Here is a 25156-nt window from a genome sequence, read left to right as displayed (position 1 = left end):
CAGCTGCCTTCTGCCTGAACAGTGTAGTCAAAGTTAAAGCGCTCTTGGCCTGACAACCACAGGCCACACAACTAAAAACAAGATGTCTTTGAACATATAAAGGCATTAACCTCAGGGGATCTATTTTCAACAACAGACTTCGTCATGTGGTGCATTACCAAAATCACAATCAGCATTTATTTCAGTAACAAGACAACCCAAGGGCAGGAAGAAAACTTTGTTAAATGTTGGTCCAGCTGTTGACAATGAATGTCCTTACATTGAAAGTATTGTGTACATGTACCATCTTTCACTATAGTGGAAATGGTTTTCCTGAATTGAAAAGAGGAATATGATTCAGCTCAACACTCATGTCATTCATGTCACAGGCCCCCTTGATTCAGAGTTACTTGTTGTGGTTCTGACACACGGTCTGGTCTCCCCGTTATCTCGAAGAATTACTTTTGGCCAAACTGTTTCATTATGAAAGAAATCTCTCACTTTGGCCTATAGGACACTAACTAGATCTGCTCCTAGTCATTTTAATTCAATAATCAAGCCTTACATCCCCAACCGCCCACTGCGGTCTTCTGGTGAGCGTATGTTGTGTCGACCAGTCATGAAAACTGGGTCTAATTCCAGACTCTTTTCTTCAGTGGTTCCATGTTGGTGGAATGAACTGCCCAGTGCTCTCCGTTCCTGTGGTAGTTTTGGGTCGTTTAAGAGGGGTCTAAAGACATTCCTATTCAACATATACTTAGTTGTTTAAGCGCTTATGTGTTATGGTTTATATAATGTTGTTTTATTTTAATTGGGCTGTTAATTAATTTGACATTATTGTTTATTATTGATATTCTCCTTAATGTAGTCTTAGCATGTCATTGTTTTTATGTTATTGATTGAATTGACATTATTGTTTTATTATTGCCTTTCCCCTTTTTTACATTGCTTTTTATTAGGCTATTGCTTGAATTGATATTATTGTGTACTACAACTATTCTCCTTACTATATTTGACCTACATTTTAATCTGTTCCCTGTTCAATTTTAAATATTATTATGTTGTTTTGTATTTATGTGTCGCTTTGGACAAAGGCGTCTGCTAAATCCATAACCATAACCATAACCATTATAATATTTTCCTGTAATGTTATGAATAATGGTATGTAAGGAAAATGTTAGTAACAGTTATGCTATTCTTTTTGTCATGTAACTGAAGCACTTAAGACCACCTGCCTGAGTGTGTGCATGTCTGTGTCCCATATATGACCATGTTGAAACACCCAGTTGGATTTGTGACTATGTGTGGCTACACTCCTATTTCCTGCACACGGTGGCTCTGCCTTCTCTGAACACAATCTTCCCTGTCCTGTCCACCCTCTTCAGGATTGCGACCGTGATGAGAGAATGCGAGTCAAAAACAACTGCTAAAACCAACAGTTGTTCCCTCAGTGTGGGCTGGCCTGTCCGCCCCGGTCAAACCCCATGATGGCACAGCTCTGAAATGCGCTGTGGCAGGAAAGGCTTCGGCCACGGCCCGAGAGCGGTCTGTCTAGTTGACGTTTCTGCTAGCCACTGTGGACATGGAGGAAGAGGGCCTTGCCACAGGCAGCAGTAAATCCTGTGTAGAGGCAAATAAACACTTTCACAGAGAGTAGGAGAAAGTCATAGCTTCTGTGGGTCATACCATCATAGTTTGTCAGCGAAGTTTATTTCTTGAATTTCCCCTGGGGATCAATAAAGTATCTATCTATCCTATCTAACACCAATTAATTATGTCCTGCTCATGTCCTTTCAGTCTAATTAGACCTCATTTCATTCTTCAGAATGTCATTACAGTATCATTCATCATCATTGCAGGACTCAGCTATGCAACTATGAAGTCCAATCATCATCACTTTGGTAAAACTGCACACAAAGAACAATATGAGCACACCATACAAAAATGCAACCCATGCTCGACAGGTATGAGCATCCAACTCATTTAAAAGCTTTGTGTATACTATGACACTGTTGATCATGTGGCATTTTATCCTCCATAGCCTACTGATATATTTTTATTAGGTCAGGCGAGTACTAAGTATTATATTGCCAAGGCAAAAGAAACAGCCAGAAAATGAGTGAATGACTGAGTGAACATTAGTGTGAATAAAGCAGAGTGCAATCAACAGAGAGAGCAGGAGTGAGTGAGAGAGCAAGCAACCCAAGATGATGTCACATAGCATGATCTAATTTCAGGGCAACATGATTGAATCATACATTTTCCCCTAATTTGGTGTGTGTGTGTGATTATGGTGTGGGGGGGGGGGATTAAATGAACACTGTTCCTTTTTTCAGCATGCGGGATCGGTATGTTCTTGATCTTCATCTGCCGCTCTGATTGAGTTCAGCCCACTCTCATCATCTCAGGGTGATGGCGAAGGAAAAAAGGGGGCATCACACCTCTATAACTCAACATGTGTGGTGTGTCATTCTACGTGTCTCCATTGGGTTTCTTTGGAAAAAAAGACATTTTGTTATTATGTGTCAGAGCCTTTTAATTAACACCAAATGATATGTTTAATACATGTATTTGAGGTTTAGATGTATTGCAAACAAAATAGCTACAAAGCACTTCTTTGCGTCAGAGTTGAACAATGAACAACCCGATTGAGAAAGCACCCATTTCAACAGAAGACTGCTGTAGGTCTGTGGAAATCAGTCTAACTCCTGGGCCTTAATGCCTTGCATGTTTTTCATCTTTCTCTTGACAGAACTCATCAGTGACCCTCTTTATTAGTTGACCATGCTGACTTAGCTAATAAGGCCCATTTTTCAGTTTATGTTTTCTCTCTGGTGTTCTTGAAGTGAAGATGGATAGAGTGTTTTCGTGGTCAGACGCTGGGTCCAGGAACACTGTTGAGAATCCTTGGTTCCTTGGAGCTTTAATAGTCTGCAGCTGATCGTGAGCCTCGGCCCCACCATCTGATAGAAAAGACAACTGACACAGTAGTCCAACAAATGCTTAGACACACACTTTCTATTTTTTGTCCATTGGAACCATCCCCTGATTCTCAGGGTGACAGTTGGCTCTGTGTGTGTGTGTGTGTGTTTTTTTTTTTATCTACCACCACCTGCTCCAAGAGTGTTGATGGACAGAATCCTTACACCATTGCCTTGTGCAAAACAAATGCACATGTGCTTGCTCTTTTGCATGTGCAAACACACACTGAGAACAATGCACCTGCCCTGAGGTTGTTTAAACCATGGGGGGAAGTGTAGGAACTTCTAATGGCAACCCACATTGAACTCATACCTACTACTGAATTCACACTTAGCTGTTTTAAGTGTATTCTGATGTGACAAGCACAATTGGTCACAAAAACCTGGTCACTGATCACCGCTCTGTCTCTCAGTCTGCACACTGATAGTTCCTCCAGCGCTGAAGGCTTCGGGGTCGGAGACTGACCCAGCGTGGTGTCAGCTCTGAGGTCATCACATTCCCCTTCCATTAGCTGACATGATGGACACTCAGGATTCTGATTCAACGAGTATGGAACTGCAACCCAATGTCCTTACGTAAGGCCCACCACTCTGGTGGGATTTAACATGCTGACATCATGTGTCAAAAAGCATTAGGTAATCTGTTGTATTGCTATGCTATGCTTGCCCTAGATTAGTTTTAGGAGGAGGAGGAAACCAAGAAAAGAAAGATGGCAGGCCTCTCAGGCTGTCAGAGGGAGGGAGGAGGGTAAACAGCTGGAAAAGCTTTGAGACTCTCCTCCACTACACTTATTTGTAAGTAATTGATTGTTTACCTCACATTAGACACCTTGGAGAAAAGGACTCCACCAGCAAAATTGAAGCAATTTGTAATGGTAATGCCATTCAGGCGTGACTCAAGATGTGCGCTTGGCTTCGTCCAGCTTGGCTTTTGCGTCAGAGCGAATTCAAGGCTTCGTGCCCAGGTGAGAATGTCCTACTCAGTGTTCTCTCCTTCCTTTTAGCTAATGTTTTAGCAGATACAATGTGGGTGTCGGGCACGTCAGAGTTAATTACACTGCAAGGATAGTACAGCAAATTAACCCCAGGAGGTGTCATGGTGCAGCAGGACATTTTTCAAACAGCATCAAGCAGACTTTCAAACATCAAACCAACAAAGTTTTCCGCATGTGTTCAAATATACAGGCCTACCTGTTTTGTGAAGATAAAAAAAGAGCTGGTTAGAGGTTTTTCTTCTCCTCATCCATTCATGCATGCAAAATACATTGAGAACATATGCCAGGCCAGCAGCTGTGTCCATGCATTTAATTAAAGCCCCTTATGTTGCTAATAAATCAAAGTGGCCGCCGTAACTTTGCCTCATAATACAGGATCACATCACCCCAACTGCCATTGGGATGACATCACAGGTTGAAGGTTAAGTCCCCCTATCAAAGTGATTGATATTTTCTGAACATGGAGAAAATAAGGTCCAGCTTTCGCCCCAGCTCCTTGAGAGGGGTCCTCGAAGGCTTTGATATGGAGGAAATAGTTCTCTGCCGTCGGAGCACTTGGACCTCTTGGACGCCATGATGTCACATGATAAAGCGACCTCATCCATGGCAATTTCCTCTGTTCCTGATTGCTACCTGAGGCTTACTTCCGATTGCATGGAGAGGAAGTTGGGAGGGGACAATGCTTGCTTAGACGTTTGACTGAGTATTCTGCTGAGGGCATGAATGCTAAAAAACACTGGACTATTTACAGTACTTGAAACCAGAAGACAAATTAGCTTCAGTGTAGCTCAACTCTGTCAACTCCATGACCAAAGTTGCTGAAAACGTTGCTTGAATACGTCCCTTTGGGACTTGTGTGTGCCTGTAAATGCATACATTGTTCAGAAGTGATTCTTTAGTCAGAAACAAGACAAACATCAAATTGAGTTTTGGCCATTTGTCTGTATGAATCAGAAATAGATGATTGCGTCATGTTGCATGACTGGGGGTTTGTACAGCTTGAAACAGTGCTACACAGAGGCCTGTGTGACTGTGGGGTCTGGTAAATTACAGAGGCTTAGATCATGTAAAATTAGACTTAACATTATTTCATTATTTTTCCTTATGAGTTCAGCAATGCCTTCATAATGTTACAAAATTCTTTTCACATGATGGACAGTTTTGACCTATTTTATATATCCCTAAACCCTCTCTCCCTTATTTGTTGTTCATTGTAAAATGTAGATAGAAATAGACACAACCAAAATAACTGATATTTATTAGATCTAAGATGTTTTCCTCATCCAGATGTTTTTTCAGTGTTATGTATAACTAAAAAAAAGAACTTTGTGTTATTCCCACACTCAAAACTACTTTAAAATGTCCTTCAAGCCATTAGTATGTTCTAGCCTTATTTATCTTTTCTCCATTTCTCCCTCTCCCTGATTTCTCAAATGAACAGCCTGTAACTCTTCCAGAACACTCTCCCGGTGTCAGTGTCTTGGCACGGTCACAGTGGTGTCATGGAGCAGTCATTTTGGCCCCGCATAGTGCCGCCATTTGAGAAAAACTGTAATAATCTCCCCCGGTGGTCCGGCCCGCTCCCGAGACCCACGATGTGACTCAGAGGGGTCGAAAGCTGCTGACTGTGCATAGATTACCTCCACGACCGTGTGTGGAGTAGCCGCCGGTGTGACCTACCGCCTCACTGCTTACTTTGGGTGACACACTCCGTCTGGAAGGTTCCATGCTCTGTAACTGTATAAGTGTTCACTACAGCAGCAACAGGGTCCAGGTGGAGAGAGTAGGCCTATTGTGTTTAGAATGGAAGTCTAACACATTGGTTCTTAAAATTTTGTCTGGCGACCCCCCAAAAAACATGGGCCAAGTCTCACGACCCCCGTCTCTCTAACCGGCGGAATTTGGTTTCGAAATTTTGTGAGATGGGCATTGGAAGCAGAGGCAGAAAATGTCTTCTCTCATAGATAAGCCATGTCAACGCCTAAGGCATTATGTCAATGGCAACCTTTGACTAAAACACATTTAGAAAAATGCCTTTAATGCAAATCATTCTGCAACCCTTCCAACATTTTTGGCGACCCCCAGTTTAAGAACCACTGGTCTACAGTATAGCCTATGATTGCAGGCATTTGATTCTAAGCAATGCAGCTTGTCTTCTCTGACCGAGTAATAAGAAACACTGCAATGCAATGAAACTGGTTGTACTACATATTATCCTCATGACTTCAAGCTATCCTGATGGACTTCTGTGGTACAGGTTCTGTTTATGGTATGAGCACATAATAAAAGCATGGATAATACAAGCAACCTGCATCGCTTCAGTTAGTGAATATCTGACTGTGAATGTGGCTGAGGCTTGCTTGCAGGTTTAGTTTGACAGGGAGGAATGTCATCTGTGAACCAAACAGTGATTTTTCATACGCCATAGAAAAATGTTCTCTTGCGAACACATTGCACAGTGAGATGATCTTGGTGTGTTCTCACATACGCGGAATGTTTCCTCCACGGAACTGACATATGCACAGTTTGTGCCCCGTTGGTTGCCAGTGCTATATTTGTTACCTTGATTATCATTCCCTTTTTCTTGTTATCAAGCCCCTTTGAACAGAAACCAATGACTGACAGCAATGCTATTATGTGGTAGATGAGATCATCTCTCTCTCTCTCTTCCTCATCATTCTCTCTTTCTCTCCCTCTCTTCCCTTCTTTTCCCTCCATCTCCCTCTCTTTCTCTGTCCTCTGCTCTTCTTACTATCTTCTTGGTGAAACAGGACCCTCAGCTGTGGTGGTCCAGGTGTGTGTGAAAACGTCAGGCGTGTGGCATGCCTCTCCGCTTTGGGAGCGTCACATGGCACATATCTGCTGCACGTTTCTGAGGGTATTAATTCAACGATAAAAGGATGATGTCATGCCTGCAGGCCAGAGCCAGTCACAGAAGCACAGCTTTGTCAGTTTGTGTTTGCTTTGGGTGTGTGTGTGTGTGTGTGTGTGTGTGTGTGTGTTTGTGTGTGTGTGTGTGTGTGTGTGTGTGTGTGTGTGTGTGTGTGTGTGTGTGTGTGTGTGCATCATGGGTGTGTTCATGTGTGCCTTTGGTGTTTTCTGATTGGATGGATGGGACTCTGGGAATGTGGTGTGAGTCTCATGGAGTGTCGACGGTGGCTGTCGTGTATGATTTTTCAAATACCCACAAACACAAAACAACAACAAGTAAATATCCCTCCTAAAGTCACAGGTCGCTGAATGTAAACTATTACAACAAACCATTAGTGTGTGAATACAAAATAACCCCACTTTCACATGAATGGTTCTGCAACAAAACCTCCTGGCGGAGTGGAAAGGCGAGAACTGAAACCCTCTACACGCTGAGTGTCATGACAAGGACATGCTGTGATGATCTCACAACACTGGAATTCAAGATAAACAAGACACTTGCTCAACAAATTTTATGGCTCTGCTGTTTCTCCTCCAATGTATTCCTTTTGCTTTCTCAGTTTGCTCATGCTTTTGTTTTTTCTTTTTCAGACTTTCACTGGCTTTCACCATTCACAAGCTTGACAAGTCAAACAGTCGCCCCTTTTTGTCTATGTTGTGTTAGCACTTGCTGTTGGCAGGCAACACTTAAACTGTGTCAGTTCCTGACCATTTAAACAATGTAGTGAGTGGGCAAGGTTGAGCAAAGTAAACCAGTCATCTAGATTCAGCCAATTCAAGCTAAAAATGTGACATGACTACACATGCAAAGTATACCTTCGTTACATGTGTTAACTCTCCCTTCAGAAAATAAACAAGTCAAATAGAGATGACTTGGTTACAGAACATAGTGCAGCTTCTGGATTTTGTTAAATCTAAACTGTGGCCAGATTTTAGTCCTTCAAATAAACTCACACGTAATTATTTGTTACAGTTAGTCTTTTGATGTTTTCTGACAATGTGTTTTGCGATACATCTGGGTCACAGAGGACCAGGCCACTTTTCTTCTCCTACAGAGTAAGTGTAGGTTTGATGTTCCATGGTGATGTCATTTCCTTTCACAGCACAATGTGTTCCCTCTGGTTAAGAACATGTGATGATTTATGAATATTATGGTCAAGCAACATTGTGCCCAGTTCTCACAATATAATAAGCCTGGTTTAACTTCAGACCATGTACCATTGTTTGTTTCATAGTGTTTGATAAAACTTGCACAAAACATATATTATGAACAAAACTGCTTGTTAAATAATTACTGACTTAGTACTCTGTAAATAACAAAGTAAAGAGGAAGCAAAAGAGCTCAATTAAAACAAATTAAAAAAAACCTCAGTGCTGATAACTGAAGGAAATGAAAACTGTGTTCCAACCACCACGATCACCACAATTCTCTTTAGTGAGGTTATCCTATAAAGACCCCATCAGTTCTTCTCTGCACAGGACTGTGAATTTGGCGTGCCTAATAAAGTATACCCAAGCCCATTTCCTCCCATCGTCTTGGGAGGGCATGATATCATGCATACCAGCTACAGCTTGCTGCAAAAATCCATCTGAAAGCATTAATATCAACACTAAAGATGCAACGCGGTTTAACACAAAAATTTTGTCTAAAAAGTCCTTTAGAAGTGTGGTCACCACATTACTTTTACACAGACTTTATTAGATCATGTCTGCACTCATGGATAAAATCTGCAATATGAAAAAGTTTTATTGGCTACTAAGATATGTCATGTGGTTGGATGCATATGATACGCAAATATGGTTTAATGTTTCCACTCACACCATATGCTGCCTTTATCTAATGATTTAACAATTACCAGAGTCTCCAGTGGCTTAGATCATGTTGGACACTCCTGCAGGAGCACTTGAAAGATAGTTGTACCAAACACGTATGCCAGAGGAGAGGAATAAAAAGCAGGAGTAGCAATGGCCTCATTCACTTCAAGCTTCCCATCACACCTGGTTCAAATCAAGTGTGACAGGGTCTTTGAAAGCAAACAACAATTTGGCTCTCCGACTCGTCCCTGAACAGTCAACAGCAACGAGTGTCTAAAGCTGCCCTATCCGCCTTTTGTGTTTTGCTTGGAGGGAGGAAGAGGGTGAGAGAGGTTAGAGACACTCATAGCTATAAAAATAAAAAGACCATTAATAGCATTTTAACGAGATGTAGAAATCAAAGGCACAGTTATGGGCAAGTGGGTGGTGGAGGCAGGCATTATTACGTTTTTCAACTTTTCTTCCTTTGGACTCGTATCGTGCCATGTGTACAGCAGATACTGTCTATCAGGTTTGTACATGTGGTGAGTTGTATAATCTTTGACTTTGACAAACTCTACTCGTGGTAATAGTTATATCAGATGATTAACGTAATCCCCAGCTCATATTTTTAAAAATATGTAATGGCCTTCTAATTTCCTGAAAGCGTAGATAAAATCTCTGTGAGAGCATAGCCTTTGATGTTTTCTTTTGTAATTTGTCAAGGTTTTATGAGTATGTGTGTTTTTAAGGCACTTTTCAAGTTTGTTATTTTAAGTATTTAGTTTGGATAAAATATTGTTTGAAAAAGAAATTCTAAAGCTCATTAAATCAACTAAGCTACTTGCTAAATCCAGTCTTTATCTTTGAAATTATTGCTTATTCACTCATTAAATAAAAATGCTGCAAGCAAGACTATCCAAGAGATAAAAGTCTAGACTGTCTCCCCCCAGCTGCGTGATAGGACATATCTGGCTAATTAGGTTGTCTCCCAAGAAACAAACTTTACATGTGTGTGTGTGTGTGTGTGTGTGTGTGTGTCACAGTGTATGTGCAATATGTATATCTGCACACACGTGTATGCAAACTTCTGTAACACTCTGTCCAGTCTGTCTGAGTTTTTAAAATGTCACAGTATGTTTTTCATATCTGAGCTCCTGCGAAGACTTTGCCGCAGGACAATCACGTCAGGCCAAATGTCCGTAAAAAGGAAAACGTTTCAGACTCTTCCAGGCTCCACCCATGTCCAATACCATACCCTCCCGTTCTCTACCCCCCCCCCCCCCCCCCCCACACACACACACACACCCAACACAAACACACACACTCGCACACACCCTCCATACCCTATCGTTACGTACAGGATTTATCTCTAATTTCAAGCTGCAACACATTAAACGTCTTGCCTGGATGACTTCATCATGAAACTAGAGCTTCTTTTTTACAGCGTCATTAACCGTGTCTTAACCAAGACTGAGCCACATGCTCTGCTGCTGACTGATCTTTGGTAAGATAAAAGCATGTCACCAGAGAAGGCTAGGCAATTGGCAAAAGCCCACTGTTTAGGTAAGGAAAGATTTCACCAGTGATCTTCTATTACAGCTCTGTCACTCACACATCTGTCTAGACATACTTTTTTGCAAAGAAGAAAATAAAACACAAAATAAAGATTTGTAGCTTGAATCCTGTTTTTGACAAACAAAGCATACAATTAAAATGTCTACATATAGTCTTCTATATGTTAAAAAACAGCCCTTATCTTTTCTCCTTACTGTTTTCCCACCATAGATTTACAACCAGCCCTTGTTAAAGCTCAATATACCGTCACCAGGTGTTCAGCTGATGTCAAAGGGCAGCTAACAGCCCCGTAAGTGCACTCCTGGGAAAGCTGAGGCTCCTTTTTAGGGCAAGACTTCTCTGGTGTGGTGGCAGCCCTGTGTCATGTTGTTTTCCCTGCTGCTCCTTCCTCTTCGACACTTTCCCATCTGACCCCCCTCCGCTCAGAGCCACACGGGTCCACCATCGCCCTCTCTGGGTCAGAGGTCAGACTTACAGCCATCAAACACCCACAACACATTTGCCCGGGTAAGCAAGCTTTCTCTCCAAAAAGCCGCATGTGTTACGGGCTTAGCTTGTGCATTTGGCCCCCAGAAAGCTCGGCGACAACTGTTCCTGAGCCAGTACCTGACAGCTGTTTGTGGTGGGCAGAGACTGGGTGCAAGGCTGGGGAGAGGGGTGTTTCACTCTGAAGCGAGCTGCATCCCAGAGCGCTGCTAAACTTCACTGACTCTCCACTCATAAGGGCTTTTTCTCTTTTCCTATTGATCCTACAGCTACATCATCGAGGGAGATTTTGTTTGAAGCTTCGGATGAAAGAAGCAAACGGCCATGTAGGGACCACAGTATGACTACAAAGCTTTTTTGTTTTTATTTGTGATTTCTGTGAAGCTGTGTGAAAGACGTTGCTCTAGGCGGCTTGCGATAGTTTTTTTGTTTTTTTTTCTGGTGGTGGTTATGAATCTCTGAAAAACACACTCTGAACGTGTCGCTTCATTGACCATTTTACAGACAAGCACCATTCTGAGGACATCAGAACAACTGAGGTGAGTTCCGCATGGTGTGTTTTCCTTTTCTTCTTTTTGCTGTTTTTGTCTGGGAGCATTACCTCATTCAATAGAGGCTCTCTGATCGAGAGGGTCACTGCGGGGTCTCTCACTGTCTCTGCCACTCTTTCCTCTTATCTCCCCCAGCCCCTCTGTTCTTGTTCAGGGAGGAAGTTTTGACAGCCAGATTTTACAACCTCCTCCTCGCTCCCTCTGCACAAGCTCTGACAGACAGAGAGAGCCCTGGTGACTTCATCCCTCATTCACGAAACCTCCTCCTTCCACCAAGCTCTTTTTTTTTCCCTCCTTTCTTTTTTTCCCTCCCTCCCTCTCTCTCTCTCTCTCTCTCTCTCTCTCTCTCTCTCTCTCTCTAAACGGTAAAGCCAGGCAGCATGCCAGCCGTTTTCCTCCTTCTGCGCTCCCTGGTTATCAGGCTCCTCAGTAGCAAATTAGCGGGCTCGGCGGCGCAGTTCCTCCGCAGAAGCCTCTCCGCGGCCGTGTCCCACCTCGGCACAGCGCTGCGTCACATCTGGGACCGGGTGCGCTCGCAGGAGTCCAAGGAAGCCATCCTCGGCTGCGTGCTCTGCATTCTCAACATGCACAAGAAAGTGGACAACTGAGGGCTCTATTTTTGGACACAACTCACCTTCTTCCCTCTATCTCTTTGAAGTTTATATTTTAATTTTTTGGAAGAAAAGAGTGGAAAAGAGAGAGGATGAAAGTGAGTGGACTTCTGTTATGATTAATAATATATTCTTGTTTTTTGTTTTTAATATTTGTCTACACATGAAGAATAATTTGTTTGAGGGGGAACAATGTCTGAAAGTATTGTAAGGAAAGTCCAACCATTCACTATCGGGACCAAGCTCTCAGTGCCATCCGTACCAAAGTGTCCAGACTTTACAGAGGGCTACTTGCCCAGTCAGGCACTGGACAACTGCAAGCTGCGGCACAATCTTAACAACCATGTGTCTCTTTTCCTGGGACGAGCTCAAGTGCACTCTGGGAACTCACGGCTAGTACCACCACAACCATCATCATCATTAACAACATCTTCATCGCCCACGACAACTTCACCACACACAACAACAACAACAACTCAGGTTATTCCGGCAAAACACCAGCAGCAAAATATGGCTGAGGAGGATCATCTGAACAGAAACGCCATCAGCCCAGGCTCAGCAGCCTCCAGGTCCATCCGGAAGATCACTATCTCAAGCAGCCCAGAGAGCAACACACCCCGGCCAGACCATGGACTAGGCATCCCACGGGTGAGAGTCAACCCCCAGGTAGAAAACAACAATAACAACAACAACATCACAACCTCCACCTCCAACCCACAACTGCCTCGGATAGTTGGAGTGAGCTGTGAAAATAAACCCAGCTCTCATTTCAAGGTACTGAGCACAACTTGGCAATATAACCAGTGTCTTATGTCATGTTTATAATATCACAACTTCAAAATTATGTCTTGAATATCTAGGTTGCTGTGGTTAAGAAATTCATTAATGAAATTTGGAGTCTAGTGCATGTAGGCTACTAGACTGTATTTTAACACATTGAGACATTGGATTAAATGGACACAAAAGGGAGTAGTTGTTAATATTAATAACAATTTGATAGATATTACAGTAATTATATTACGTAAAAACAGTGCTTTTCAAACTGTTGCCATTGTTAACAGACAAATGCACGTGTGATGCAACTGCATGTAACCGCATGGTTTCTCAAATGTATTGCGCATATTAATCTCAACAGATGTATTACAATCACAAAATAAATCACCCGCCTATGGAAACAATGACCGCTGTGCTGGAATCACAGTGTATACAGTTTAGGCTAATGGATAAAACATGGTGCGTTCTTGCTACTTACAGTGGGGTACAGAACAAGTAAACCCTCAACGTCCCAGGTAGCCTAGCGCGTGCGGGTCAGGACTTTCCGTCGGCAGTTTTGACAATACTCCTGCACCTGATTGTTAGCAATATCATGCTCGGCTACCACAAGTAAGAGTAAAGGAAAATACTATAAATCAGATAAGAAACGTGGTGTCAATTGAATTGGTTGTTGTTTCTTATATGAACTTGTTTTGTCGTTGCTGGTTGATGTCACCATAAAGCATAGCCATACACATTTCCTGATGTTGGCAGACCATTTCGTGTGCAAAGTTAATCCACTTTTCCGTATAGGCTTATTTTTTTATTGCTTTAGCTGATGTCATAAATTGTCCTAAATCTTAAAAAAATGTATAACTGAAAAATGTATAACTGAAGATCCATTGTGTTCAAAATACAGCAGAGCAAAACAGTTGTCAAGAGGACAATGGCCACATTGTAGTATTCTCTGAAATGTGTGCTTACTAAATGATGAACAGGAAGAGTGCATTATTGAGAAATTCCTTGGTAATAAGGATGAGCTCATATTCCTTCATCCCCATCCCATTTAAACTTGACTTATGCAAGGCAGCATTGCATAAGACTGTATCACATTCTCAGTTTATTTCTGCTCATCATCCAAGTTTGTGTCAGCGCTTGCAACATGAAAATGTTTGTACATTGTGGTGCAAGTTAGATGATATGAAATGTTAAATACTCTCTTTTCAAATAGGCATCTGAAGACTTTCAGAAGCATCAGTGAGTCCAATTAAAACGCGATTGACACGATAGCCTACATTTATTTTGGCACTGGACATAGCTACTCCATTGTAGGTTAAGTTAGCATTGTCATTTTGCAGTTTTAAGTTGGCTATCTTTCTGTCTTAGGTTTTGCTTCGGAAAGATTCTGATGAAGACAAACAGAACAGTGTTCAAGAAACGAGAGGGAAATACCAGTGTGTTCAGCAGGTGACTTTCTGAACCATTCTATTCCAGGGTAGTTTTAGTTTTAGAACATTAACAAAGATTTTTCTTTCTTTTCTTTCTTTCTTTTTTCAAACTACATAACCCTGTTAGACTGGATGACCTGTGCGATAGTGTAGAGATAAATTATTCATGCACAATGTCAGTACTGTATAATTCCTATATCCACAGGCATTGCTCAAAGGCAGGGCTGTTCTCTCTCTCTCTCTCTCTCTCTCTTACACTCATCCATCATACATCCATATACACACACACACACACAGACACACACACATCACAGATAGATAGAGAGAGAGAGACGTGTGCGCGCACACACACACACACACACACACACACACAGTCTCTCTCTTAGATGAATGAAATTAAATATTCACCATGAGTCACTTTAAGAGTGGCTTGTGCTTAGCCTGATCCAGATGTACATATGATAATGGTCTTTTGGAATTTAGGATGTGATGTCATAGCCACAGCCGCCAAGCTTAGGCTTATTGTTTTACGACACATACAGGAGGGGAAAGAAGTGGTGAAATTTTTATAAGAGTTTTAGAGTCAGCATGGGTTGAAAGCCTCAGACAGAAGGGCAACCCTTTAATGGGACCTTCCTGCGGTTCGACCACCTGTATGGTCGGAGGTATCCGAATAAGGCTGAGCCGTGAGGCCTGTGTTTATTTATGTGATGCTGTGGCCTTTTCGGACTGGGGGGGGGTGTGTGGTGGGGGGGGGAGTGGAACTGGATGCACTGCCGCTGCTCCAAGTCTTGAGTCATCCCGAGGAGCAGTCAGCGAGGGAATGAGAGAGCGAGGGAGGGAATGGGGACTGCTCCTCCTGGCCTACATCAGCCCCAAACACACACAGAGGGCCTTGGGTTTAGCTTACCGCGTGTGGAAAACATGAAGTCAGAGTGTGGAGGACAGGACAGGACATGACAGGACAGGACTGGACACACAGACTGGGCCGCAGAGAACACCAGGTGATATTCTCTCAGGAGGAGCAAAGCCAAATAAACATCAAAATTTGTGTTTTATTCCACTGAAGTGTCCCTCCCGGAATAGTTACAGTAATAATAATAATTTTGCTAAAAATATGTAAAGATTTTCTGGAGGAGCATGGCTCTGCTTGATGTGGGGTCTGTATGCAGAGAGGTGATAGAGTCCAAGAGGTGTCGAGTCCCCTCCTGTTCTCCCAGATGTTTCCTGGCTGAATAAACCATATTACCACAAGTCCTCTGCGCCATTTCAATCCGTCCCTGATGTCATTACCATAGGGCATAGCGCTGATTGTGCACTTTTGGGCAACATTGTGAGGCCTGAGGTAATGAACACATGGTTGCCATAGCGTCCTATTGTTTCAACGGATTTAATTGGCAGGTTAACATTTTTAGGGCTGACACAGGGAGTACAATTTTTCTGCTCTAGGATGCATGAGACGAGAGATAATGCATGTCACTCCCCACACACCCCAATCAGTTACTCAGGATTTAATAATCAGAGTTTTAAACAGTACTTTTAATATATAAATGACATTGTATGTTAGTGGACACAAAACATACTGTATTATGTACATTTATTTAAATATTTGCAGCAGCTTTTTCTTAAAAAAAAAAAACAAACAAACAAACATATCAATATACATAGTATGAATGATGAGAGTGGTGGAATTTCACAGATTTTTTTACTGTGAATCAAACCAAACATACTTTGTCACCGCAATGTGACTGGCTACGGACTCAGACATGCCTTGGATTTGGTGGCATGCTATAACTGGGTTACCAAGGCTGTGCAGCAGGCTAAGCTAGCACACCTTAGTCATCACCAGTGATGTAATCTGATTCTGTTTTAGCCGTGTGGTTTGTGGCTTTGTCTCCGGCATTGCCTGCCCTTCCAAATGTTCCCTGAAGTTTTGCTTTGGAATGTTTGTTAACATATCCGTCCATCACATCAGTTTTCATCACAACACACAACATGACTTCACCCAAGGCAGCACTGAGGCTCTCGCTGATACAATGGCAACCCAAGACATTCACATTTATTGATGTCTCTAAAGTGCTGTGAGCGGTTGGTTCAGATGACTTCATCGTGCCTGTTTTGATGTTCTCACAGACGCCAATCTTTAAGGCCCTGTCACTGAAAAGAGATCTTCCAAAGGGGGAGAGTCCACTGAGTGAGAACAAGGACATGCCACCAGGTTCTAAAGGCACAGCAATCCAGAACGATCACTGTTTCGCCCAGCGCAATGCCCTCTTTAACAAGGAGATATCTCAGGTAAGCCATAGTATAATTACTTCCATATAAATATGAAAACACCCAAACAGACTAAAATGATTAATGCATTATTTATATATATTTCCTCTCTGCCCAAAGTGTATGCCTTAGCATTAGCTCAGTGATGTTCATGGTACATTTCCACAAGTAATGAAGAATTTGTTTTCTGTCATGCCACTGAGTCTATTTGTACCAAGGTTCGGACTGAACATGAAAACAAAGACTAAGTGGAAAATAAAATTAAAAAAAGAACAAAGGGAAGTTCCTCCAGCCAAGCCTTTGTGTGAAGCACTCATTATTTTAACATGATGAGACTCCTGGCACAGAGTCCTTTGGGGTCTTGTGTGAGGTTGACCAGGGCTTGGCTGTGGAAACAAAACACACACAGTCATGCTCTTTCTCTCACACACACACACACACACACACACACACACACACACACACACACACACACACACACACGCAATAACACAGACACACAAACACACATGGAAACAGACTATCCCTGTCCGTTGACCTTGTGTAAAGGTTATCCTTCTCTTTTTTGTTTTTCTTTTGTTCCGCCTCTGTTCTTTTTAGTTACAGTGCATGAGAGCAGGCAGAGCAGGCAAGCAAGCGATTGAGAGCAGAGGGAGGAGAAAGGGGGAATAGTCACAAGAGGAGCAATTATTTGAGGATGAGATCATTGTTTGGCTTCATCCCTTCACGCCTTTGGCCCACGGAGACCAACCAAGGCAGCACTCGCGCTCGTGTTATCTCATCGCCATGCGGGCTCCAACCTACATGGACATTTTTCTGTGGGTTCGGCTCTGGGCCACCAGGCCCAGCTGGCGGGAGCCCTAGTCTGCCTGCTCCACCAGCCAATCCAGCGCAAGATAATTGAGCTGCAATAACAGCAAGTAGGGGAAATAACTTTGCATGGATGTATGCGTGCGGAGAGGATGTATAACTTGCTGTCGGTGTTAATAAACTGAAGCACCATTGGTTTTTACAGAGCTGCTGCGCGTTTTCACGGAAACCGTCTCGGCAAGTGTGTTTTTTTTTTTTTTTTCGCCACTGGCACTCTGTTGGTGCAGTGCAGTGATGCAGTCCAGTGGCAGCTTTTGATGAATTGTTTTGAAATGATTTGTTTATTGCAGCATTGCATGGCTGTGCAAAAACTGTACAAGTATAAACTCTGAACTGGAGACATGTAAGTGTCTGCTAGGTTTCCAAAAATGAAACAGAGAGAAACACACAGAGAGAGAGAGAGGCCACCACAACGCTATAGCCATTCATAAACTTCCTCTGTGGAAATAGCTGAGGATCATCCTATACAGCAGCTTGTCTTCTTCGCATTTTTTTTTTTCAATTATATATCCCACCAAAAAAGAGACGAATGACTGGGCTGAATTGGAGGAGTGAAGATGGTTTTTGTGGCCTATGTGTCCAGCCCAAATCATAGTGCACATGGTCAACAGAAAGTATTTGCGTTTAGTTAATTGATACCTAGACACAGTTTAGGTTGGTTGGGTCCCTGGAATTTGTTTTCCAGCATGCTCAAACTGTGATGTTCAAAGCAAAAAAATGTTCAAAAAAAAAATGTTTATAAATGGTAGTCTGAGAACCTTGCATGAAAACAAACATGCCCCAGGAGGAGACAGTGGTTCAGCTATTTAAGCGCCTCAAAAGATGGTGAAAGTGATGGCATTTCTGAAAAAAAAAAAAATGCACCATTGTTTTAGTGGAAAGTGGAAGAAAACAAAGGCATTTCACTTCCTGGATGAAGTCATTTTTTGCAGCAAAAATTGCCATGGGAACTACTGTGATGTGATAGGGGCGGCCATGTTTTCTCAAGCTTTGAAAACAGAAATACCTTCGTGGCCCAAGGGAGCTATTAAAGTTAATGACTGTTCTCTTTAGAGAGGTGACATCATATTTTAATTTCATGCAAAAACTCAAGTGTGGTTGCCAAGCTATGCTATGATTTTTTTTCGACAGAAGTTGAACTGTGCTCCCTAGTCTCAGCACATCTAAAGCAACATTACTGAACTAATGACAAAAATATCTGGCCTTGCAACTGTGGCCATGATGCAAAAAAAACTAAATCAGATTTAAGGACAGGGAATAAATTCACCTAACCGCAAAAGAAAGACCAAAACAATCTTCTCTGTTCTGTCCCATTACCTAAAGTAACAGGAATTTTTCATTGAGGGATATTGTACTATTTACAGGCGAACGGCTGCTTGATGTACAACTGCAGCGTTGCAGCACTCACAGACATTTTGACTTGGGTGGGCTTCTATCTGTACAGACCAGTCATACATTGTATTCATACCAAATAAACACGCACTGATCCTCCAGTCTTGCCACCTGTTTTCGATTCACATCATGCCGATGGAGCCAGAAAAGGGCTGTTTTAGAGACTTATGCAACTGTCTTGGCAGACTTGCCAAAAGAAACCTCTGCCTTGGATAGCATGACACTGGAAAGAAAGGTGACCTCTGTGGTGCGTGGTTCTGAAGTGTTGCTCCACATAAACAGAGAAATGACAGTCATACTCTTGCCCTGCATGGCAATGCAGAGAGCCTGAATCTCTCTCTCTCCCTTCTCTCTCCCTCTCCCTCTATCTCCCACACACAGACACACACACACACACACACACACGCACGCACACACGCACGCACACACACACACACACACCAGTGATGTGGGCTCATAGTCTCATAGCAGCAGCAGCTACCTCAGATGTAGTCAGCAAAGCTTTACCTAAACTGTTTGGGTAATATAATGTTTCCAGTGAGTAGTCCACAGAGGGAAACTATGAATCGTGTCCAGAGGCTGGAAGAGAGTGGTACAGCAGAAGTTAACAGAGAAATCTGACACACACTCTAACAAAACTTCCACTTCAGGACATTTTTGGCTGTAGAAATAAAGAAAAGTACATTTCTCTAAACAAGATAAAAGTCAGTTTGACAAAAAGGAATAAGTAAGTTTAACAAAAACATTGACATAGCAAATTAGCATAAGATATTGAATAAAAGTACAGATCTTGTAGGAAAGTGATCTTGCAAGATCTTTGAATGAAAAACCCATTCACATGCCTCCAAACAGGCACAAAGTAATTCAACTTCAGAGATATTAATATCTACGATGAATAAAAAAAAGATATGCAAATGAACAACAGCTTGTCTGTTGTTGAACTGTGTCAGTCACCAGTATCAACCAGGCAGATTCAGTGCACCTCAATTAGTCTCTCGTTTACTGAGATACACCTTTGGTTTGCCTTCAGGCTGAAGCGTGGATCAAAGGGAAGCTGAGGGACTTGAAGGATGGGTGTAATATTCAGAGATCCCCCCTCACAGACTGTGAGGAGGTGTCTCAAACCCTCCAAAGAGACCTCAAGGACTTTGAGAATACCCTCATTCAGCTGAACCAGGTGAGAAGCGCTCTATTTTCACAAGGTCCCAAAACATGTAGCATTGCGGATATCATCCTGAGCAAGTGGTCACAGAAGCTGAACCCACCTTAAGAGACCTGAAAAAACATTGGACAGTTCCTTATTTTAATGGTCGGATTACAGTGTGCCCTGGGGGTTCCTTCACAGTGTAAGAATCGATGGAAAGAGAGTGTTAAAACATCTTGTAACGTTTACGCTGTGTCGCAAACCAGTTACGTCCAGTATGCTGGAACAGTTTGTGCTATCTTCTGTTTTGGAATAAAAGTTTGTATGACGTTCAGTAAAGCTGTTGTCCCTTGCACAATCAAAATATAAGAAGTTCAGAGGGCAAAGAGAGAGAGGGAGAGAGAGAGAGGGGGAGAGAGAGAGAGAGAGAGAGAGAGAGCAAAAGAGTGGAGGAGAGTGAGAAGGCTCTCTTCCCAGCCAGCCTCCATCACTAGGACACTGTTTATACTTGTAGTCTCTGGAGAGGTTATTTGGAAATGGTACATTGCTAATAATTAACCTTCTCTGACTCCGGAGTGCTTGTGAGGGCCACGCCGGAACTCTGCACTGATTCAGATGCGGGTGAGGAGAGGTGGAGGACTGCCAGCATCTGTCTCGTTAACATGACCTTCTGCAGTACTTTCTTAGGGTCTAAAAACTCCCTCTGTCTATTGTTTCATTGTATTCACATGGTGGTGATAGAAAAATGAGAATATTATGTACTAAATATGTTATCTTAAGTTTGTGTAGCTACAGTGGGTAGTAGTTAAGAATGGACACTTAATTCACGAACAACGTGATTCACGCAGCTGGGTGAAATGTAAGTACAACTGCAGCCGCTTGGGGGCAGCATAAGTCCACTGTGGCGTTCCGCGGTCGAACCAGACGGAGCGTTCGACAGCAAGGGCTGTGATTGGCCGAGTTTTCAATGTGTTGTTTCTCTGTGTTTTTAGCAGCCCCTGCAACATGCTAGTCCACTGTAGCCTATTATTATCTAGCTGACTGGATTGTGACTGACTTCAGTGATGCAAAATAATGCATTTGAAGTGCACATATCTGTGTGATTCTTATTATGACAAAAGAAAATCAGTCAACTGATGTCTCAACAATAAAGTTTGGGTTTGTAGTATATATTTGCTGGCTCAAAACACAATCTAAGTTAAGTTGACTGATACAGCAGATGATTTTATTCAAAGCTACACAGACTCACAGAGGCGGGAATCGAACCTGAGTCGACCGATTGTCAGTCGGTGACATACACCAAAATTATTCCTGACACTAGTCTATCTTTTCATGTAACTCATGAACTCATCAATTCTCTTTGGACAGATGGGCGAGCAGTTGATGTGTAAGACCAACCCTACCTCTGACCTAGTGAAGAAACAGCTGAGTCAGGTGAGGGACCAATGGCAGACCCTCAAACAGACGGCGGCCAATCAGACCAAAGCTCTGGGAGGCGCCAAGAACCTGCACGAATTCAACAGAAAAGTTGAGCGTCTAGAGGCCTGGATCAAAGAAAAGGTAGACTCCATGGTTTCACACCATCTCTTCCCCATTGCTGTGTTGCTGTGTTGAGTTCCTCACATTGTCTTACATTATTACAATTCTCATTGGCTTTTCTTCTTCCAGTCTTGTAGTTAGATGTAGGCTACTGTGGTGACAGTATGGACATGACATGTCTATGCGTTGCATTGACAAGTATATTAGGGTGGTCCTTATCAAGTCCTATTTGTTTTTTTTTGCAAAATGTTAGTGTCTTAACCTCTTAAACTGTTCCTTTTAACTTCAAAATTAGAAATATGCAAAAATGTTGACAAAAAATATATATGGTAGCTCAAGGTGTGGAAGGTAGCTCAATCATGTGGAAGATTGCCTATGTTAAGCTGTGCTGTGTTATTGTGATATGCAAGTAATATTAAAAGTTGCTGCAAATGAACTACATTTTATTGAAATCAGAGCATGACAACAATCTCAAAAAAAGCACAACGTTTTCAACAATCCCTCATTTCTGATGCTCAGTAGCCAGTGTTGACTTTTTGCAGTCTGGATAGATCCGTCAGTGATCTTCCATTCTAATAGATGGCAGATTTGATCCAACTAATTCTGGTATGGTGGAACCAATCAAATAAACTTCACTTCTTGTTTTTGCCATGATGTTGCTCTTGGTACACAACACAACTGCAAGCAAAGCTGAGCAAGTAATGGTGAAGATGCCTTTTCCTCATACAGTTTTGTAGCACATATTTGGGGTTCCGTGTATACAATTGTTTGAATGTTTTAATGAAGACCAAAAAATGTGCTCTAAACCCAAACAATAACCAAGGTGATCATCAATAGAAATATGTATTGATTCCACCAGGAAAGGTAAATCTGCTAAACCGGGTCATGGATGGATTAATTTGGATTTAGTTTCTACAATAAGTAAACTGAGATATGTATGTAAAATATGTATCTAAAATACATATTCAGGAATATATGGTGCATTAGATGCTTTTATGGAGATTGTTTTGGAATTGTACTAGCCAGTTACAATACCAATTCAAATGATCTGTTTTTATGAAAATCATCAAACAGAAAATCATCTGAAAGTTTAAAGCTATTGACCTACCAGTAATTATTATGTTACTGCCATAAAAATTGGCATGCTGTATTTTCTTATATAAAGGAACAATTTGAAGGGTTAAGAGCATGACAATTGGAGACTTTAAAAATAAGGACCACCCTAAAGTATATGTACTTTAGGGTGCATATACTTTATGTAGGATGCAATGTGGTTTCTTTTGTCTGTAAAGCCATTGGGCATGGTTTTCCTTGATTTAGCCACATACTTGTATTTTGTGAACCGTGGCTGTGAATCATCATGGGATTAAATTCAAAGTAGATAATGTTGTTTAACGAGATCTATCTGTTTTTCATCGTCCCATGGTAGCCGGGCTAATTTAGAACAACAGTAGCGGCGCTTAAAGAAAAACAATGGTTTGTTAGAACAACGGGAAGCTATTAAGCGTCAACTTTCTGTACGTGTCAGCAGGAAGAGGAGCAGTCGCTGGCCAACCTCCTCGGGGAGAACATTGACAAAATGCAGCTGACGAGGAGGATCTTAGATTTGAAACAGGTGAGTGCTTCCAAAAACACTTACACAGACACACACACACACACACCCACACACACACACAAACTCAGGGGAAGGACCTTCCTACTGGAGTTCATAGGCTTTGGGGGAGAATGGTTTTAGCATGACGTGATAACTGGCTGTGAAATTGATTCAAAGCAATGATATGGCTCTGTTTATTTGAACCCCTTTCAAGGATGAGCAGTTGTATCGCAATCTTCATGAAGAAATCAATCACTTGGCTCTGAAGCTGGAGAAACAAGGGAAGACTGAGGGAAGGAACATCTCTTCTCGAAGGAAGCACATTAATAAAATGTTAGTAATGTAATGAAAGTCCCTCATGAAACACATGGCAGGCTAAGCACTCCTATCTAGGTCACAGCACAGCTCACCACCTACGTTTGTATTCTAGGTGGTTGAAGGTCCAGTCTCTCCTCAAGGACTATCATGAAAACCTGCAGCTTGCACTGGATGTCTCCTCCTTTTATCAACAGGCAGATAACATTATGTGTGCCATCAATAACATGGTAATTCAGGCTGTTAGCCATGTTTGTAATAGTATACATTTTGAAAGCATATTACATGCCTGGAACTGATTTAACAACTCATGCATTCCCTAGCGGAGAAGCATTTCCGCAAGTCCTGGTCAAGCAAGCGGTGGAGATGGAGAGATCCGAGACATAGCCAGTCAGATTATGGTGAGTCGACAAGTTCAGCTTTCACTTTGTGTAACAGGTTGTCATTTGTGGAATGCGTTCTGAAATGTAATGTTGTGTTCCTGTTGTGTTCCTGTACTGTGCTGCCAATGACCTCCTGCATATTCATTTACGCCAGATGCTTGACGTGACTGTCTCTCAGCTGTCAAATCTCCACCCTTCCCTGGCAGCCAGGGTCACCCAGAAGCAGGGAGAGGTCAAAGACTGCTGGGCCCTGCTCCAGAAGGCTGTCAGGTAAAGTTTCCATGGTGACCACCAACACCTACAGTGTCGTCCCTGTTAAGACATAAATAATTTCATCCTGCAATGAGGAAACTGTAAGAAAGTCTCTCTCTCTCTCTCTCTCTCTCTCTCTCTCTCTCTCTCTCTCTCTCTCTTCTATAGAACTCATCCTCTCAAGTCCAGTGCACCATTAGGCAATAAAGGCACAGAGACTATATTAAAATATTAATTAATGGTGTGTTTCATATACAGAAGTATATTGGAAAAGTATATATGTATGTAAATCATTTTAGAAGACTAAGCACCTGCAGCCCTACCGTCTACAAAAAATAGCCAAGCCTTTGACTGGAAATTGTGAAATCTTGCTTGAAAAATCTGGAGGGATTCTGTTAATGAGAACCTCATAAAGTACTTTCTCAAATACTTAACTTTTGACTTTATTTCAAACATTTGCTTTTAATTTCTTTGATTATTCACTGAATTAACTTGGTCAAACTGCCTTTCCAGTTGAGTGCAAGAACCACAGAGCCCATTTTTCTTAGAATAACTGTTTGCTTGCAACACAAAGTAATGTTGCCATAGCATCAAGCCAAGTGTTGAAACTGAATATGACATTCATTTACATTAGGCTTCCAATAAATACAGTATGTACTTCATGTACATTAACTCTTATACAAACCAGGTCTTTAGGTAAAGGTCTCCAAGGGTCTGATAATGATAATTCTGTTAACACATGGCATATACACCCTATTCAGACAGGCTGGTAAGTCACCCATAGACAGCTTGTTATTGTGCTGCATATGCATGTAAAGGAAATTATAAATGACATGTGGATTATTAGTATATGCTATGTGCTCAGCACTTATTGGTTGATAGCCACAACATAAGAGCAGCTGTTGTTAATGTTGGATAATTTAACCTGTTTCCAGTTGACCGATTTCCAGTCCAAATAGCCATGCTGAAAGCAATAATTTGTAAATGGGGGGCTGAGCTGCAGCTAGGTAAACAACGAATGATTGTCCATGTCAGTGCTAGTTGGATTTTTAAGTTTTATTCTTCTTTCTCAACAGTGAGAGTTTTTTTTTTTCTTCTATATCCAGAGATTAGCCACTATTGTAAAATCTTATCTGTTCTTAAACCATCAACTGTGTGCCTGTTTGACACGATTTAGACATTTATTTAGCCATCAATCTTTTTACGTCATGTATCTCCAAGCTATGTTTAGATCAGTATCCAATGACATCACTCTACTTTTGTAGCTGTAACCTTTCGTGACTATT

General features: G+C 42.0%; 1 protein-coding gene across 7 annotated transcripts in view; it reads left to right on the top strand.

Moving 5' to 3' along the window:
- Nucleotides 1-11917: 11917 nt before the first annotated feature.
- LOC121685166 overlaps nt 11918-25156 on the top strand; it is a 38143-nt gene continuing 24904 nt past the window's right edge. For 4 of the 7 annotated variants that reach the window (XM_042065518.1, XM_042065520.1, XM_042065516.1 and 1 more), the window contains exons 1-10: nt 11918-12680; nt 14046-14126; nt 16241-16402; nt 19674-19820; nt 21156-21347; nt 22855-22941; nt 23135-23253; nt 23351-23465; nt 23559-23636; nt 23773-23888. In XM_042065518.1, the coding sequence (XP_041921452.1) occupies nt 12099-12680; nt 14046-14126; nt 16241-16402; nt 19674-19820; nt 21156-21347; nt 22855-22941; nt 23135-23253; nt 23351-23465; nt 23559-23636; nt 23773-23888 (1679 nt within the window). In that variant the 5' untranslated portion in view covers nt 11918-12098. The remainder of the gene's footprint in view (nt 12681-14045; nt 14127-16240; nt 16403-19673; nt 19821-21155; nt 21348-22854; nt 22942-23134; nt 23254-23350; nt 23466-23558; nt 23637-23772; nt 23889-25156) is intronic. The other 3 variants (XM_042065517.1, XM_042065519.1, XM_042065521.1) reach the window with 3 other exon arrangements.

Source organism: Alosa sapidissima, chromosome 16 (genome assembly GCF_018492685.1).
Source record: "Alosa sapidissima isolate fAloSap1 chromosome 16, fAloSap1.pri, whole genome shotgun sequence".
NCBI lineage: Eukaryota > Metazoa > Chordata > Actinopteri > Clupeiformes > Clupeidae > Alosa > Alosa sapidissima.
The sequence above is the reverse complement of the archived record's forward strand: the minus strand, read 5'-3'. Positions and strand labels throughout refer to the sequence as shown.